This window comes from Callorhinchus milii, unplaced genomic scaffold (assembly GCF_018977255.1).
Source record: "Callorhinchus milii isolate IMCB2004 unplaced genomic scaffold, IMCB_Cmil_1.0 Scaffold4, whole genome shotgun sequence".
Taxonomy (NCBI): Eukaryota; Metazoa; Chordata; class Chondrichthyes; order Chimaeriformes; family Callorhinchidae; genus Callorhinchus; species Callorhinchus milii.
This window is the reverse complement of record NW_024704745.1, coordinates 80423479-80443187: the sequence shown is the minus strand read 5'-3', so window position 1 is coordinate 80443187 and position 19709 is coordinate 80423479. Positions and strand designations below refer to the sequence as shown.

The 19709-nt window shown below is 47.1% G+C and overlaps 1 protein-coding gene across 1 annotated transcript in view; it reads right to left on the bottom strand.

The window, feature by feature from the left end:
* The window catches only part of sts (steroid sulfatase (microsomal), isozyme S), a 40936-nt gene that overhangs the window by 9325 nt on the left and 11902 nt on the right, over window positions 1-19709 (bottom strand). Inside the window, 4 exon segments of the mRNA XM_007909248.2 lie at window positions 2219-2356; window positions 8987-9123; window positions 12077-12500; window positions 15003-15125. Of these exon segments, the coding sequence (XP_007907439.2) occupies window positions 2219-2356; window positions 8987-9123; window positions 12077-12500; window positions 15003-15125 (822 nt within the window).

Genomic DNA, 19709 nt, shown 5'->3' with positions numbered 1-19709 from the left:
CCAACCTCAACATCCAACAGATAATTCTCCGCCATTTCGGACAACTCCAGCGTGATCCAACCACTAAACGTATCTTTCCCTCCCCTCCCCTCAGCATTCCGAAGGGACCGTTCCATCCGTGACTCCCTGGTTCAATCCTCCATCACCACCCACAGCTGCTCTCCTCCTTTCTCCATAGATGCTACCTGACCTGGTGAGTGTTCCTTGCGACTTCTGTTTTTGTTCCTCCATAATATAGCGTCGTTACACAGGGTCCAGTCTGTGTCAGCAAATTCCCATAGATAATAATAATAATAATAATCCTTGCATTTGACATATTTTGTATATTTTGTGGGCAAAACAAAGCAGCCAATTGCACACAGCAGTGTCCCACAAACAGTTGTGGATTCAGTGACTAAATTATTATTTTTTTGGAGGGTTTATTACCCCCAGAAAAGCGATCCGCCAATCGACTAACAAGCGGGTTCCTACTTACTGCTAGGTAAACAGAGGCGTATGGAGTAGGAAACTTTCCCAACATTTTGCCCTGTCCTGTCCCGCCCGGGAATCGAACTTGGGTCCTCTCGCTTGCGAGGTGAGTGCTCTAACCCCTGAGCTACTTGTGTGTGTGTGAGTGGCTGAATTTCATAGTTTCATGATTAACATATGAGACACCACAAAGAGAGTCTCAGAGAGTTAATGAAATGAATAATCCAGCACAAAGGTAGCGAGAGTGAACAGGGAATATAATTTAATGTAATTTAAAACTGGATGGTGGCGTGGGCGGTGGGGGGGGCGGGGGAGAGGCTTTGCCCTGGGGAGCGATGCCAGGTTTTTGGGAGGGGGAGGAGGCAGAAAGAGAGTGGGCAGTAGTCTGGCTGAGCGATCTAAATTAATTTTGCATGAAGGTACCATAGGAACCCGGGGAGACAGGAGGATGGAGAGGAGAGGAGGAGTGCAGCACATTTTGAGCCAAGGCCTCTGGGGAAGGAACCAGACATAATTAAGCTGTAGTCTCAGAGATTTTTTTTCTCTTCTCCCCCCCACCCGCCGCCTACACACACACACACACACATGCACCCACACACACAAAATGCTGCTTGTGCTAATTAGCGCAACTTTTAGCTGCAATGTATTCAAATGAGGCATGTCAAATTGCAACCTTGCTTTTAAGCGCACATTAATCCTAAAGACCGGGATCAGTGCCTATATTTCAAGTAGGCTTGTCTCGTTCGAAGCACTTTACACTCGAAATTAATGAACATCCTTCAAAACCGAAGAACAGAAGATTTTTTTTATGATCCCGAGTTAGTGGAGTGTTGCACATCACTCGCCTCCTGTATACAATAAAATTCCAAAAGAACATCTAACCACTGGCTGCATATTAGATACGGAGGCGTCTTTCATCTGGTGCTTAATAGCTGCATTGCCAACCCATTGGTGATAATAATAACAATAATCCTTGCAATTGATAAAGCGCCTCATCATGTCTTCGAGACGTCTCAAAGCGCTTCACAGGATACTCTGTAAAGTGAATTGACTGCATTGTGTGGGCGAAACGCAGCAGCCAGTTTCACACAGCAGCGTCCCACAAACAGTCATGGTTTTGAAGTGACCAATTATTATTATTTTAAAAATAAAATCNTTTTTTGAAGGGATTATTACACCAGGAAAAGCGATCCTCCAATCGACTAACAAACGGGTTCCTACTTATTGGTAGGTAAACAGAGGCGTGTGAAGTAAGGAAACTTGCCTAACGTTTTGCTCTGCCTGGGAATCCTGTAGTGGAGTCCTGTAGCTCAGTGGTTAGAGCACTCGCTTTGCAAGTGAGAGACCTGAGTTCAATTCCAGGCAGAGGGCCAAACCTTTGGCAAGTTTCCTTACTCCACACAGAGCCTAATAATAATCCTCCAAAACCAAAAACAATAATAAATTGGTCATTTTCAATCTACGACTGTTTGTGGGACATTGCTGTGCGCAATTGGCTGCCGCGTTCGCCCACAAATATACAGTCAATTCACTTTACAGTGTGTTCTGTGAAGCGCTTTGGGACGTCCTCCCGACGTGAAAAGCGCTATATCAAATGCAAGGATTATTATTATTATTATCGTTTGTGAGGCGAGTGCTCTAACCACTACACTATGGAACTCCACAATGGATGAGAGTTCGCAGTGATCCTCTAAAGCACTACTCTGCAGTTGCCGATGGACAATGCTTTAAGTACATGGAAAGTACTTGCCTTTGTAGATGCCGCTCCACCCACGATGGACCTCGTTGTCATCAGAGAACTCCTCCAGATGAGGACCCTGATCAGACGTGAAGTAAACCAGCGTCTTGTTGCTAACTTGAAGCCTTTCCAGCACCATCAGAATCTGCCCTGAAATTTTAAGGAAGAACCTACATTGGAATTAACTATATTTTCCCTTCAAGGCAAACATAGAAGAAACAGAACAAAAGTAGACTTGAAGAATGAGCAAGCTGAGCTTTACAGTTTCCTATTGACCTGAGACAGAGAGATGAGCTACAGGGAACATAAAATATACTGAGCATGTGCGAGAGCGCCACCTAAAACTACTGCTGTACTAATAACATAACATAACATGTAGGAGCAGGAGTTGGCCATTCGACCCTTCGAGCCTCTGCCCCGCCATTCAATCATGGCTGACCTTCTAATCTAACTCCAGCTAATAACCTGACGCTGCCTTATTCCCATATCTCTTAATAATCCTTGTATTTGATACAGCGCCTATCACATCACTTAGACGTCTCAAAGCGCTTCACAGAATATTCTGTAGAGTGTATTGACTGTATATTTGAGGGCGAAACGTGGCAACCAAATGCGTACATTCATTCGTGGACTGAGTGACCAAATTATTATTATTATTTTTTTTAAAAGGATTATTACTCATGGAAAGCAATCGACTGACAACCGGGTTCCTACTTTTTGCTGGGTAAATATGTGTGTGGAGTAAGGAAACTTGCCTAAGGTTTCGCCCTGCTCGAAATTAAAGAAGTGTCCTCTCGCTTGTGAGGTCAGTGCTCTAACCACTGTGCTGCAGGGCTCCATAGTACAGAATAGTGTGCTCCTCACACACACTTATGCAGGGGACCAATGCTGGTCTGCGAGCGATGGATAACGGCACAGCTTGTGTGTGTGACCGGCTGAGACAGCACCAAGAACAAAGAAGAATTAAAAGATTTGAGTTGGGCGTTTTCAAGTCAAAGCATCTCAAAACCGTTTTGCAGTTATTATCAAGTGATGTTTTAATAAATAATAATCATTGGAATAATAATCATATTAGCAACTTATCACAACTGGGAGACCCTTATACACGCATTCATAACATCCAAGCTCGACCATGCAAACTCCCTGCTTGTCGGCCTCCCCAACTCCTCCCTCCACAGGCTTCGTGACCCTATCACCCCCATCCTCGCCCGACTCCACTGGCTTCCCATCACACAGAGGATACAATTACAGATCCTGGTCCTCACCTTCAAAGCCCTCCATGGTCTTGCTCCCTCCGACCTCTGCCACCTCCTAAAACCCTACCAACCTGCCTGCTCCCTCCGCTCAGCGGGCTCCAGCCTGCTTCATGGCCCCCGCCTCACTCACCCCACCATTGGCAGGCGGGCCATCTGCTACTCTGCCCCCACCCTCTGGAACTCAATCCAGCAGTCTTAACATCTGTCTCAAGACCTTCCTCTTTGACCGTGCTTTCGGTCACCCTCCTTCCCCCTGCGCCCTCCATCCCCCTACCAATCCCCAGTTTGGGTACAAAACACTGATCGTCCAGTGCCTTGGGACGTCCTCCCAACATGAAAGGTGCTGGACAAATGTCATTTTGTTGTTTTCACTGGAGCTCTATATTCCCATTCCTGCTCTTTCCCCATCATGTTTGTGCTGACGCTCACTCTCACACTCCCCACTAGAGCTCTCTAATCTTATTCCTTGCTTTTTCCTCAAATCTTTTAACAGTATTTTTCTTTTAAGGATTAATTTTGTTCTCTTTTAATGAGACGGGTCAATTTGCTGAACCTCAGACTTGCTAGATCTATACAGCTCTTATCTCAAATCCTTTGTAAATGTTGTTACAAACTTCATTTTCAAGAGCCATGTGTGATAAACCATTCCTCAGTCTAACTGCACTCTGTATAACTCTTTTTTCTGGTGATAATCCTCCATTGATGACTTCTGGCTATCAGTTGAAACTCTTTCCAAAGCTTTTTGCACAAGACCCAGATCACAACTGAGCGACAAGGTCAGATGTAAGTAGAAACATAGAAACAGAAGGAGGACGTTCAGCCCCTTGAGCCTGTTCCCCCATTCTATAAGATCACGGCTGATCTGTACCTCCACTCCAATTACCCGCCTTTGCCCCATATCCCCTGATCCCCTGACCTGACAAACATCTCTCCCCCTCAGTCTGGACAATGTGAATGGATCCACACAGAATCCACAGTCTTTTGGGGGAGAGAGTTCCAGATCCCCACCGGCCTTTGGGTGAAAACCTGCCCCTGATTTCACTCCTAAATGGCGCGGCTCTAATTTTAAGATGATCCCCGTGTTCTGGATTCCCCACCAGAGGAAACAGTTTCTCTGTAGCTGCTCTATCCAATCTCTTTATTATTTTAAACACATCAATCAGATCAGCCTCAACCTTCTCAACTCAAGGGAATACAGACCAAATTGATGCAACTTGTCCTCGTAATTTAACCCTTTTAGCCGTGGTATCGTTTTGGTATCATCTGCATTGCACCCCCTCCAGAGCCAATATATCCTTCCTGAACTGAACAGAGTCTCAAGATGGGGTCTGACCAAGTAGTAAATGTTTGTACATCCATTTGTTTAAAGATTTTTTTCCCTGGTCAGTCAGATAATTTGCAATGTGCAGAAACCCATCGCTGTACCTAAGTGTCCCAAACTAGACCAGAGAGTTCCATGTTTAGGACAGGCTACAGAGTCTATGTTCTACAAGTAGGTTGTTAACCACTCTGCCCATTAGGTTAACAGGATTCGGGTGGGAAGGATCCCTGCTCCCAATGTAACGAGTCCTTCAGCCTAACACGTGTGTCAGCCTGGCTCAGTGGTAGTGCTCTCGCCTCCGAGTCAGAAGTTGTGGGTTCAAGCCCCACATTGGGACTTAGTCTCACATAGTCCAGGTTGACACTGCAATGTAATGCTGGGGGAGAGCTACATTGTGGAGGTGGTGTCTTTTGGATGAGACGTTAAGCTGAGGTCCCGTCTGCCCATTCACAGCCGTGTCCTACAAACAGTCGTGGATTGAGTGACCAAATTATTATTATTATTTTTCTTTTCTTTTTTTGAAAGTATTATTATCCTGTGTAAATAATCCGCCAATCGACTAGCATGCAGGTTCCTTCTCACTGCTGGTAAACAGAGGTGTGTGGAGTAAGGAAACGTGCCTCACGTTTCATCCTGCCCGGGAATAAGAACATAAGAACATAAGAATTAGGGGCAGGAGTCGGCCATTCGGCCCCTCGAGCCTGTGCCCCGCCATTCGATAAGATCATGGCTGATCTTCTGACCTAACTTTAATTACCCGCCCTCTCCCCATATCCCCTAATCCCTCTATTTGTTAAAAATCTCTCAGTCTCAGCCTTGAAGATGTTCGAGGACTGACATCTACAGCCCTTCTGGGGGAGTGAATTCCATAAATTCACTGCCCTCTGAGTGAAGAAATGTTTCCTCAACTCTGTTCTAAAAGGCTGACCCTTAATTTTCAGACTGTGACCCCTGGTTATAGATTCTCCCACCGGGGAAACAGACCCTCAGTGTCTACTTTATCAGCCCTTTAAGAATCTTATATATTTCAATAAGATCTCCCCCTAATTCTTCTGTACTATAGAGAATACAGCCCCAGTTTATTCAGCCTCTCCTCACAGGTCAGTCCCCTCATCCCAGGCACTAACCGAGTGAATCTGCGCTGCACCCCCTCGAGGGCAAGTATGTCCTTTTTTAAATAAGGAAACCACAACTCTACACAATCCTCTCGGTGCGGTCTCACCAAAGCCCTATACGGCTGCCGCAAGACTTCCCTACTCTGGTACTCTAAACCTTTTGCAATGAACGCTAACTGCCGTTCGCCTTAGTTGCTGCTGCATCTGCAAACTAACTTTTTGAGACTGGTGTACAAGGACACCCAAATCCCTCTGAACACTAACACTATCTAATCTCTCCCCCTCTAGAAAATAATCTTCACACTTCCTCACATTAAATTTCATCTGCCACCTACTCGCCCACTCCCCGAGCCTATCTATATCCCGTTGCAATCTTTTCGCATCATCCTCAGAGCTCACTCTCCCACCGAGTTTAATGTCATCACGAATTTACATTCAATGTCCTCGTCCAGATCATTGATGTAAATTGTAAATAGCTGAGGCCCAAACACTGATCCTTGTGGCACTCCACTAGTCATCTCCTGCCAATTCGAGAATGACCCGTTTATCCCTACTCTCGGTTTTCTACCCGTTGGCCACTCTTCAATCCATGTTAATATGTTCCCATTAATACCACGGGCCTTAACCTTGTGCAATAGCCTTTGGTCAAATGCCTTTTTAAAATCTAAATATCTACATCTACTGGTTCCCCCCTCTCTAACCTGCAGATACATCCTCAAAAACCTCTAAAAGATTGGTTAAGCATCACTTCCCATTGTAAAGCCATGTTGACTCTCCCTAATCTTGTTATGGTCTTCCAGGAATCCCATAACGACATCCTTAATTAAGGACTCAAGAATTTTCCCTCCCACTGAAGTCAGACTAACTGGTCTATAGTTTCCCATCTTTTCTCTCCCACCCTCTTAAATAGTGGTGTCACGTTTGCAATCTTCCAATCAATGGGAACGATTCCAGAATCCAGAGAATTTTGGAAGATCAAAGACAAGCCATCCACTACCTCAGTCGCCACCTCTTTTAAAACCCGAGGATGTAGGCCATCAGGTCCAGGGGATTTATCAGTTTTAAGACCTGATAATTTACCTAAAACCATTTCTTTACTAAAACCATTTCAATATTAATTCCTCCAAGTTGCTCGCTAACATTGTCTTCTTGGTTCCCCTCTATTCTTGGTAGGTTAAAACTTGGTAGGTTAAAATCAAACCCAGGTCCTCTTGCGTGTGAGGCGAGCGCTCTAACCACTGAGCTACAGGATTCCACAAGCAGGTTGTTAAACACAGAATTGTCTTGTGGTGTAGCAGGCTTGATGGGCCTAATGACCTCCCCCAGTTCCTAATTTCTCATGACCAGCAGCCAACGCCAATCCAAAGCAATAAATCACCATTGTGCATAGATCCAGGCTGAACAAGACCGCCAACACTCCATTTGTACACTGAGCTCTTACGTTCAATATCTTTCTGCGTGTGAGCAATTCTGACGAGAAGGGCTTTAAAATCTAGTTAATTCTTATTGAATTTGCCCCATATGTTTCTGTACTTCAGATTTAATTAGACTCCTTTTGCAACCCATTTATTTGGGACACAAGACATCTGCAATAAAAAGTTCCTGGGTACAGCATTGGTCACTCTTAATTTCATCCACTTTTTTCTGTCATCTTTCATTTCAGCCCCAGCTCAGTTGGTTGCTCTATCGCCTCCGGGCACAGAAGGTTACGTGGAATCCTGTAGCGTATTGGTCGGAGAGAGAGAGAAACAGAAAAAGTTGGACCACTGACTGATCAATTTCCACTCTATCTATCTGGGCTGGATGTAAACTGTGCTCCCTGGGGGGATGTACAAGGGTTTTAATGATGGCTACATCACCCGCTCCAGACCATTTGCCTCAGTTTCCTGGCTCTTGAAGATAAATGTTCATGGATATGCAGGTTTGTGGGGGGAGGGGGAGTTGGGGGCAGAGAAGGCAATTTATTGAGCACTTTATTTAATTTTACGCATGTGATTCCCCCCACACCACACACGCACAGCACGAGAAAGAGAGGGCTTGCATTTTTTGTAGAGTTTCAACATTCTCAAAGCACTTCACGGTAATGATTATGAAACAGATTTTGAACTCACAAGTTTAGTATGATACTGAAATGCTGTGCTGAAGGGGGAAGCGCTGCCTCGTCAGGGGAGAGAGACAGAGAGAGGAAAAGAAATGACAGTGGATGAAACGGAAAGAGAGGATGGGTGAGAGAAAGAAGAGACAGGTGTGTGAGAGAAAGAGAGGGGGGAGAGAGAAGCGGAGAGGGAGGGAGAGAGAGAGGCGGAGGGGAGGGAGGGAGAGAGAAGTGGAGAGAGGAAGGGAGGGAGAGAGAGAGAGAGGGAGGGAGAGAGAAGCGGAGAGAGAGAAGCGGAGAGGAGGGATGGAGGAAGAAAGAAGCGGAGAGGAGGGAGGGAGAGAGGGAGGGAGAGAGAGAGAAGCGGAGAGAGAGAAGTGGAGAGGAGGGAGGGAAAGAGAAGCGGAGAGGGAGAGAAGAAAAAAAAGTATTGCCTGGAATTAACACGTCCCTGCATCCAAGGCAGAGAGCGCGAGCATTCCCCTCCAGACGCTGTGCAAATAGTTAATAATAATAATCCTTGCATTTGATACAGCGCCGGATCACGTCTTCGAGACGTCTCAAAGTGCTTCACAGATTATTCCGTAAAGTGTAGTGAAACGTGGCAGCCAATTGCGCACAGCAGCATCCCACAAACAGTTGTGGATTGAGTGACCAAATTACTAATTTTTTGCAGGGAGGGATGATTACCCCTGGAAAGTGATCTGCCCATTGACTAACAACCGGATTCTTACTTACTGGGGAACACAGATGTGTGGAGTAAAGAAACTTTCGCTCTGCATGGGAATCAAACCCAGGTCCTCTCGTTTGCAAGGCAAGTGCTCTACCCACTGAGCTACAGGATTCCATCACTACTCTACGGGAGTTTGAAGCAGGTGATGGGTTTCCACCAGCTGATCAAAACCAAAAATCACAGCATCACTCCTGCCTCACCAGAAAGACAGACACGACACCCACCGCAGACGTGTTTTGCTGACACCGACACATACGTACCGACACTCCAGTCCATCTCCTCGACGTTGTCTCCGTATAAGCCATGGTTGCTTTTCCCTCGGAATTCCTCTGAAGAATACAGCGCTGTGTGAACTTGTAGGAAAGACAGGAAGAGCAGGAATGGCTGGTCTACGTTTCTGTGGGTGATACACAAAAAAAATCCTTGTGTTTGGTCTAGCTCCTTTCACGTCAGGAGGTCGTCCCAAAGCGCTTCACAGGATATATTGTAAAGTAATTTAATAATAATAATAATAATACCCCTGGAAAACGTTCCGGTAATTGACTAACAACTGGGTTCCTACTTGCTGCTAGGTAAACAGAAGCATGTGGAGTAAGGAAACTTGTCTAAGGTTTAGCCCTGCTCGGGAATGAAACCCACATCCTCTCGCTTGCGAGGCGAGTGCGCTAGCCACTATGCTGCAGGACTCCAAGTCCTCCACTACACCATTGGCCCCCAATTATGTCAGCTACATTCCTGATGTGCAATTGGGATTTTTGGGGGTTAAAAAGTGACATTTAGAATGAGTTTTTCCCTTCAAGGCAAACATAGAAGAACTAGAACAAAAGTAGACTTGAAGAAGCAAGCTGAGCTTTACAGTTTCCTGTTGGCCTGAGGCAGAGAGATGAGCTACAGGGAACATAAAATATACTGAGCATGTGCGAGAGCGCCACCTAATACTACTGCTGTATTAATAATCATTGTATTATCCTTATCACATCACTCAGACATCTCAAAGCTTCACAGAATATACTGTAAAGCGAATGGACAGTATATTTGTGGGCGAAATGCAGCAGCCAATTGCGCACAGCAGCGTCCCACAAACAGTCGTGGATTGAGTGACCAAATTCTATATTTTTTGAAGGAATTATTACCCCCGCGAAGCAATCTGCCAATCAACTAGCAGCCGGGTTACTATTGACTACTGTGTAAAGAGAGGCGTGTGGAGTAAGGAAACTTGCCCAAGGCTTCGCCCTTGCGAGGCGAGTGTTTTAACTATTACATTACAGGACACCTAGCGGCAATTGACCAGTTAGAGACCCCGGGTTTAGATGATATTTGAAGTCCCAACGTGTGATTAAACGCTACCCGGTGTGGGGGGCGCTATACAAATGGAAACTGTTGTTGTTGGAATCGAGGCGATGATCCTCAGAGCCAGCTGTCTAAATCATTTACAGTTATACAGCAGCTTCATGTTGGGAGGACAACAACAACAAAATTACATTTGTATAGCGCCTTTCACATCCTCAGGCTGTTACTCGACACTCCTCAGCTCATCAAAAGTGCTGTCAAAGATGACCCCAGAAAGAGTTGGAGGAGGTTTGAGGTCTTATCTGAAGAACGTCAACCCCAACAATACAGCAAACTATTGGAGCCTCAGCCTTGACGATATCTCCAAATCCACCACGGGATTGGAGGCCACAAACTTCTGATATAGATGTGAGACCGATTGAGCTGTTAGCCAGGACACTGGGAGAAACTCTTTTCTTTTCCAATGGTTCGACCACAAAATATACAGTTACTACACTTAACAATATATCCTGTGAAGCACTTTGAGATGTCTCGAAGACTTGATAAGGCGCTGTATCAAGTGCAAGGATTGTTATTAGTGCTACCTCTATCATCCACCTTAAATAGGCAGATAGGACCTTGGTTATAAACGTCTCATCTGAAGGGCGGCACCTTTAGCAATGCAGAACTCCCCCAGTACAGCAATGGAGCGTCAGCCTAGATTACCTGACGTATGCTTTGAACCTGAAACCTTCCAACTCAGAGGAGAGACCACTAACAAATGAGCCAAGCTGACACTTGGAAGTATTATTCTGTGTTGACTTTCTCAATCCCGTTTACAATTTGTATACCTCTACAAAGTCCCCTCTGAGACACTGGTTTGGAAGGACCACAGTTTATCTAATTATGTGCTGATACCATTAGTTGCCTGGCTTCAGGAGAGCAGAGGCGAGGAGACATGCAAGTGAATGCAAAAAACTGCAAGTGAATGTCAATAAATCATTGTTTCATGGCCTCAGAGAGGTTACACGGTCCATGCAGGGAAAGTGAATTAGCAGTGTCAGCCCAAATCACTGAAGTATCTGCTGCTTTATAATGAGTCCGTCTGCTGTGGCTAATGCAGTTTCCTCGCATTGCTGGCCACGATAACTCCTTCAAACAGTCTCTCAGTCTTAACCATCACCCCACCTACCCCCACTCACTCAGCCTTAAAGGGAAATCAAGTAAGGTAGAGTCTCAGGCAAAATCCATTATGTCCTGTAGCTTAATGGTTAGCAGATTCATCTCGTAAGTGAGAGGACCCGGGCAGGGTGAAGGCTTAAGCAAGTTTCCTTACTCCACACACCTCTGTTTACCAGTGAGTAGGAGCCCGGCTGTTTCTGGGGGTAATAATAGCTCCAATTATCCAATGAAGCAGGGCGAAACCTTGGGCAAGTTTCCTTACTCCACACAGAGCCTAATAATAATCCCTCCAAAACCAAACAATAATAAATTAGTCATTTTCAATCCACGACTGTTTGTGGGACATTGCTGTGCGCAATTGGCTGCCGCGTTCACCCACAAATATACAGTCAATTCACTTTACAGTGTGTTCTGTGAAGCGCTTTGGGACGTCCTCCCGACGTGGAAAGCGCTATATCAAATGCAAGGATTATTATTATTATAAGTATTTTGAGAGATCTCAACGATGTGATAAGGCGCTATAAGGTGTGGAGTCCTGTAGTCAGTAGTTAGATCATTTGCCTCGCAAGTGAGAGACCTGTGTTCGATTCCCGACACGGCGAAACGTTGGGCAAGTTTCCTTACCCCACACGCCTCTGTTTATCTAGCAGTAAAAAGGAACCTGGTTGTTAGTCGATTGGCCAATTATTTTCCCAGGGGTAATAATTCCTTCAAAAAAAAATTGGTCACTTCAATCCACGACTATTTGTGGGGACGCTGCTGTCCACAATTGGCTGCTGCGCTTCGCCCATAAAATATATAGTCAATTCACTTTACAGTGTATCCTGTGAAGCGCTTTGAGACATCTCAAAGATGTGATAAGGTGCTGTATCAAATGCAAGGATTATTATTATTATTACCTTGATATAAAACCCACGGCTTCGTCAGTCATCCTTTGAGTCAGGTTCTGGTATGAAAACGGCTGCTGGATGATGTTCCTGTCTCTCATGAGGATGCAGTTGAGGAGACGGAAGTTGACCAGAAAGAGTAACCCAAGCCCAAGGAGCAAGGCGGAGGCCAGGCTGGTGTAAGCCAGAGCCCTCCAGTGTACAGCCAGCAACTCCATGTAGACGAGCAGCAGCAGAGTGACCAGGAGAGCGACGAGGACACGGGATCCAATCTTCAATTGGCTCTGCAACCCCCTAACAAACACGCTGCCATGCCCCGGTTTGCAGTCTCGCAAGTTGGTCAACGGGAAGCCGTAAAAGTAGTTGAAGCCGTGTCGCTGAGGGTGGTGGCAGTGATCGTCGCTCGTTTCACAGTTTAAACCGAGATGCCACTTGCCTTGGGGGAGGGAGAAACAAGTTTAGATTTAGTGTTATTATTTACAGTTCAGTAAACTTGACTCAAGTAATATTGTGGAGTCCTGTAGCTCAGTGGTTAGAGCACTCGCCTCGCAAGCGAGAGGACCTGGGTTTGATTCCCGGGCAGAGAGAAACGTTGGGCAAGTTTCCTTACTCCACATGCTTCTGTTTACCAGCAGTGAGTAGGAACCCGGTTGTTAGTCAATTGGTGGATTACTTTTCCGAGGATAATAATCCCTTCAAAATGAATAAATAATAATAATTTGGTAACTCAGTCCAGGACTGTTTGTGGGACACTGCTGTGCACAATTGGCTGCCTCAAAGCGTGTTACAGGCAATTGCAATTAAGGGTTAATAATAATAATCCATGCATTTGATACAGAGCCTTATCATGGCTGGGGGTTTGGGTCAGGAGGGGTGGAGGGCAGGAAGGGGTAGGAGGGGGATCGAAGAGGAGGGTTTTGAGACACTCCTTGAGGGAGGCAAAGGAAGGAGCGAGGCGAAGGCAATATGGGATGGAATTGCAAAGGGTGGGGCAGAGAGGCTACAGGCCCGACTGCCAACGGTGGGGTGGGCCGGGCTGGGGGGAAGAGCAGGCCACTGAGTGGTGGGAGTGGACAGGCCTGTAGTTATAAAACTCTCCCAGTAAAGGGCAGAGTGAACACCCTAACGTGTTTAACAATTACAATGGAACGGCTGGAACTGTCAGTCTGTCTCTTTGGGATCACTGTTGAACACCTCGATTACTGTTTTACTAGAGCTCCGAGGTATTCATTACTCCAATGGCCCAGATGCCCATTGTTGTGCATTTAAACGGTCTGACCCCCTTGTTAGATTCCAGCCTTGTAATCAGCTTTCTGATTCCACACATAAACCACCTCAAGTTCTTGCAAGATCACAGCCTCATAATTGACCAATATAGATTCAAACATTGGATTAGAAACCTGCAGGGTTTTTTCTGGTCGATTACTTTCCCGAAACACAGAAAAATTTCAATGCAGTTCTTACAAGTGCCGCGGGAAGGAGGGGCAGGAATACGTGAGTTGGAGAGCCCAAAATAATAACCTATTACATTGTTGACATATCCTAAAGCTCTTCACAGAATATACTGTAAAGTGAATTGACTATATTTTTTCAGGCGAAAAGTGGTAGCTAATAGCGCACAACAGTGTTCCACAAACAGTTGGTGATGGATTGACCAAATTCTTCTTATTTTTTTGAGGGGATTATTACCCCGGGGAAGCGATCCACCAATCGGATTACTCTGCGGAAAAGGTGCACTTCTTACCCCTAAAATGTCTCTGGTCCTACCACTTGATTAACAACAACAACATCAACAAGATTACATTTGTATAGCGCCTTTCACGTTGGGAGGATGTCCCAAGGCACTGACAGTGTCAACATTTCAGACCTGAGCTGAGGTCGGGGGGGAAGGGGGGTGGCCGATGGTATGGTCGAAGCGAGGATCTTGAGGCGGGACTTGAAGGAGGCTAAAGAGGGGGTGAGGCGGAGTGACTGGGGGATGGAATTCCAGAGGTTGGGGGCAGAGTGGCTGAAGGCTCTCCCTCCAATGGTGGGGCGGGGGGGTGTCGGGGGATGGGGAGCAGCCAGAGCCGGCTGAGCGGAGGGAGCGGGCGGGTTGGTAGGGGGTTAGGAGGTCGCAGAGGTAGGGTGGGGCGAAGCCGTGGAGGGCTTTGTAGGTGAGGACCTTTGTAGGTGGATCCTCTGAAGGATAGAGAGCCAATGGAGTCGGGCGAGAGTGGAGTGGGAGAGGTGGGGTTTGGTGCGGGAGAGGACACAGATCTAGTGTTCTGGATTACCTGCAGCTGTGGAGGGAGGAGTTGGGAAGGCCGACACGCAGAGCGTTTGCATAGTCGAGCCTGGAGGTGATGAAGGCATGAACAAGAGTTTCAGCGCCTGAGGGGTGAGGTAGTGGCGGAGTCGGGCCATGTTACGGAGGTGAGGGAAGGCAGAGCGGGTCATGGCTTGGATGTGGGGAAGAAAAGACAGTTGAAGGTCGAACAAGACACCGAGGTTCCTGACTGACTGGTGAGTTGAAGTGTGTAACCATGGAGGGCGATGCTGCCAGAGCCTGAGGTGCGGAGGCGCTGGTGTGAGCCAATCAGGAGGACCTCAGTCTTGTTCACATTCAACTGTAGGAAATTTGTCCTCATCCAGGACTTGATGTCCGACAGACAGTCTGTCAGGACAGCAGTGGGTCTGGAGTTGAGGGTGGGGGCAGACAGACAGTCTGTCAGGACAGCAGTGGGTCCTGGAGTTGAGGGTGGAGGCAGACAGACAGTCTGTCAGGACAGCAGTGGTCCTGGAGTTGAAGGTGGGGGCAGACAGACAGTCTGTCAGGACAGCAGTGGTCCTGGAGTTGAAGGTGGGGGCAGAAAGATAGAGTTGGGTGTCATCCGCATACATGTGGAAGTTGACCCCATGTCTGGAGATGATGTCACCAAGATTAAGTACATCTTACCGATGAGAGCCGTAGCGTAGCCTTGCTCCTGCAGGAGTCTCGCAAAAGTTGTCTCGTTGGCAGGAATTCCTCCAGAACTAGCTGCAAATAAAAAGATTCCCACTTTTCCGAAGGACGCCATTCCTGAGAAGGAAATATATTTCAGTCACTGGTGTTCAGAAAGGCCAGCAAGATTTATTATTGCCCAGCCGGGTGTCTGACACAAGCGTAAACCCACCTACACATGGAAATCCCAGAGATAGATTGTTGGAATGAAATGTGCGCTCTCTCCCTGGAGGGACGTATCCTGTTTACCTAATTCTGAAGAGTATTAGCCCAGTTTGGCAAGAACCAAGACTTTGTGACCCCAGATTGCGCGTTTGGGTAACTGCTGGAGTATAACCAACCTGGCTGTGCTATCATCAACAGGGCCCTGGAGAACTGGGGACCCGACTGGACTAGAGACTGTCAAAGCGGGCTGGCTCGATTCCCACATTCCGTTGCCATTAAACATTTGAACCCCTTCAGTCGGGTTTCCGTGCTGCCCATAGCACAGAAACTGCCCTGGTCAATGTCACCAATGACATCCTGACCATCTGTGACCAGGGCTCCCTCTGCCTCCTCGTCCTCCTCGACCTATCAGCAGCATTCGATACGGCCGACCACACTATCCTCCTCCACCGCTTGTCCTCCCACCTCAACCTTCAAGGCCCTGTCCTTGAGTGGTTTAGGTCGTACCTCTCCCACCGTCTTCACTTTGTCTCCACAAACGGCTTTCCCTCCACCCCCCGCACTGTCTCGTGTGGTGTCCCTCAGGGCTCTGTCCTCGGTCCCCTCCTCTTCACCCTCTATATGCTCCCCCTGTGGTGACATCATCCGCAGACATGGGGTTCACTCCCACATGTATGCGGATGACACCCAACTCTACCTTTCCTCCTCTACCCTCAACTCCACGACCCCCGATGTCCTGACAGCTGTCTGTCCGACATCGAGTCCTGGACGAGAGATAACTTTCTTCAGCTCAACGTGCGCAAAACTGAGGCCCTCCTGATTGGCTCACGTCAGCGCCTCCGCACCTCAGGCGCTGACACCATCAGCTCCAAGGCCGCACTCTCCACCTCTCAAAGCCATCAGGAACCTCGGGGTTCTGTTCGACCCTGAGCTGTCCTTTCTCCCTCATATCCGCACCACAACTGGCACCGCCTTCCATCACCTCCGGAATGTCGCCAGACTACGGCACTACCTCACCCCTCACGCGGCTGAAACTCTGGTCCACACCTTCATCACCTCAAGGCCGGACTATGGGAACTCTCTCCTCGTCGGCCTTCCCGGCCTTCCCTCCACACTGCAGGTCATTCAGAACTCTGCAGCTCGTGCACTGTCCCGCACCAGGACCACATCACTCCCACCCTCGCCCTCGCCCTCACCCTCGCCCTCGCCCTCACTGGCTCCGCATCCCCCAGAGGATCGATTTCAAGATCCTCATCCTCACCTACAAGGCCATTCCCGGCCTCACTCCCTCCTACCTCTCTGACCTACTATCCCCCTACCTACCTGCCCGTACCCTCCGTTCCTCTGGCTCCGGTCTGCTCCACATCCCCCGCCCCAACTGCCCGACCATTGGTGGCCTTCAGCCTCTCAGCCCCGAGGCTCTGGAACTCCATCCCCAGTGCCTTCGCCGCTTCCTCCCTTTCCTCCTTCAGGGCCGGTCTCAAGACCTTTCTCTTTGACTGTACCTTCAGCTCCCCTCTCGACTCTCTACCCCCTCCTCGCTCCCTCCCTTCCCTCCCCTCACCCTGACCATTTCCCCCCTCCTCGCTCCCTCCCTTCCCTCCCCTCACCCTGACCATTTCCCCCAATGCTCGGGTCCTGACCTAACTGTACAGCGCCTTGGGACGTCCTCCCGACGTGAAAGGCGCTCAATAAATGGAATCTTGTTGTTGTTGTTGCCAAACACATCCCTGGGGACCAAGGCACTGTTAAGTGTGGGAGTAATGGAGGCTAGGGGAGCGGTGATATGAATTAGAACATGATTAATACGAGTAGTGCAAAAACATCTAAGAGGTTTTGATAGGAAACTGAATGGGAGTCGGGTGCATTCATGACTCAGGCGATTAAATGACTTACAAAGGTAAGGCTTATGAGAGTTTTACTGTATATCAAGTTGCAAGAAACCAAAGGCCCAAACTTTCACCAAGCCTTGACCTCTTACTCCATATTTCAGAAAATATAAGATTATGTAGAATACAATTAACATTGACATAGTTCTTTCACTGTGGAAGGACTGCTCTGGACGGGTACCTTGGAGGGTGGGAGATGCGGGGCTGGTGGTGGATATGTGTACTGAATTACGACTGAATTTCAGAATTTTCTACAATTTTAAAGACCAGGTATTTCGGGGCTCAGATGGTGAAATTATTCACCACAGAGCAGTCAATGATTTTGATAACTGTTTGTGGGGCAATGATGTGCACAAATAATAATAATCCTTCCATTTAATATTAGCACCTTATTATGTCTTCGAGACATCTCAAAGCGCTTCACAGGATACACTGTAAAGTGAATTATAATAATAATATGACTGTATGTCTTGTGGGTGACACGCGGCAGCCAATTGAGCACAGCAGCGTCCCACAAACAGTCGTGGGTTGAGTGACCAAATTATTTTTAAAAAATATTTTGGGGTGGGAAGGAATTATTACTCGGAAAAGCAATCTGCCAATCGCCGAACAACCAGTTCCTACTTACTGTTGGGCGTGTGGAGTAAGGAAACTTGCCTAAGGTTTCAGCCTGCCTGGGAATCAAACCCAGGTCCTCTTACTTGTGAGGCGAGCACTCTAACTGTTAAGCTACAGGACTCCACTCCAAATCTGCTGCCGCGTTCAGCTACAAAACATGCAGACATTACACTTTACAATAAATCCTGTGATGTGCTTTGAGATGTCTCAAAGACGTGATACGTCGCTGTACCAGATGCGAGGATTATTATTATTATTATAAAATTAGTCACTCGTTTCATGGCTGTTTGTGGGTCATTGCTGTACGCAATTGTGCTGATGCATTTGTCTACAAATACACAGTCGCTCTATTTTAGAGACTTTCTTGTATTGTGTTAAGAATTATTATTACTGAATGCAAGGGTTTTTTTTAAAAGAAAAAAATTACCACGCAGTCTCTCTCTCTCTCTCGCACACACACACACACACAGACAGACAGACGCCCAGCAGCTAACTGCAGGGTGCACACCATTTGCTGAAGGCAATGCAGCAACTCAGCAATTGTGTTTGCATCTCCGAGAGCAGTGTCACCATGGGAACCACCACCTAAGTGACAACATAAATCGCTGCTCCTTCAAAATTCTAGAAGCCCCCAAAAGGCTGTGGATTATGGCTGAATCCAGTTTCATTGCCCAGACTGAGGGGGAGAGATGTTTTGTTAGGTCAGGGGATCAAGGGATATATAGAGCAAGAGCAGGCAATTGGAGTTGAGGTACAGATCAGCCATGATCTTATAGAATGGTGGAACAGGCTTGAGGGGTTGAATGGCCTCCTCCTGTTTCTATGATCACCTTTCAGGGAGCCGATGTCTCCACAAGGACCACAGCAGCTTAACAGCAACAATAAAATAAAATTGCATTTTTATTGTGCCTTTCATGTCGGCAGGACTTCTCCCAAGGTGCTGACCGGTTAAGAGTTGGACACCCAAGCTGGGGGTTGGGATCAAGAGAGTTGGAGGCTATGGGAAGTGGGGTTGGGAGTGTGGCCGAAGGCAGTCAAAGAGGAAAGTCTTGAGACAGGCCTTGAATGAGGCAAGGCGGAGGATTCCAGGATGGAGTTTCACAGGCTGGGGTTCAGGGAGCAGGCCAGCATGAGGAGGGAGTAGACAAGTTGCTATGGTGTTAATCTGTCGCAGAGGTAAGGAGAATGACTGTAGCAAGCTTTAAAAGTGAAGATGGCACATTTTGAATAGTACCAAGAGATCTTTAACGACCACTAGGTCCTTGTTTTTATATCTGATCCAACAATGCAGCCCTGGGCTGGACTGTCAGCCTACGCTATGAGCTCAAAGTCTCCACGTGGGGCTTGAACCCACAACCTTCTAACTGAGAAGAAAAGTACCACCAACTGAGCCAAGCTTTGATATAAGTTGTTTAAACTACAGTCAGTATAAAACTGAACATTAGGCGCCTTAGCAATTAAAGTGTAACCCCAGTTATCTCTGACAAGATTTTAATTACCCCCAGTGAGAATTTACTGGTAAATGAAGGGGCGTTGTAGGTGGTTTGTCACTCTGCGCAATACTGCAGCCTGTTTTCTGTGTACGGTTAAATATGTGTGATTACTGTAGATTATACACCACACTGTGCCAAGTGCTCTCGCAGTACTTAGCACAATTGTTACTAACTGAGGAAGAGGAGAAGATTGAGAAAGGACACAGATTGGCTCTGTAGTTTACAAATGATTCTCCACACATTCTGCTCTCTCACTCTCAGCTATGCTTGAGAGCGGAGTGTAAATGAAAAATACGTACACACAAACTCAACAAGAATACTAATCTTTGCATTTGATACAGCGCCTTACCACATCTCTGAGACGCCTCAAAGCGCTTCACAGACTATACTGTAAAGTGAATTGACTGTATATTTTGTGGGCGAAATGCGGCAGCCAATTGTGCACAGCAGCGTCCCACAAACAGTCGTGGATTGAGTGACCACATTTTTTATTTTCT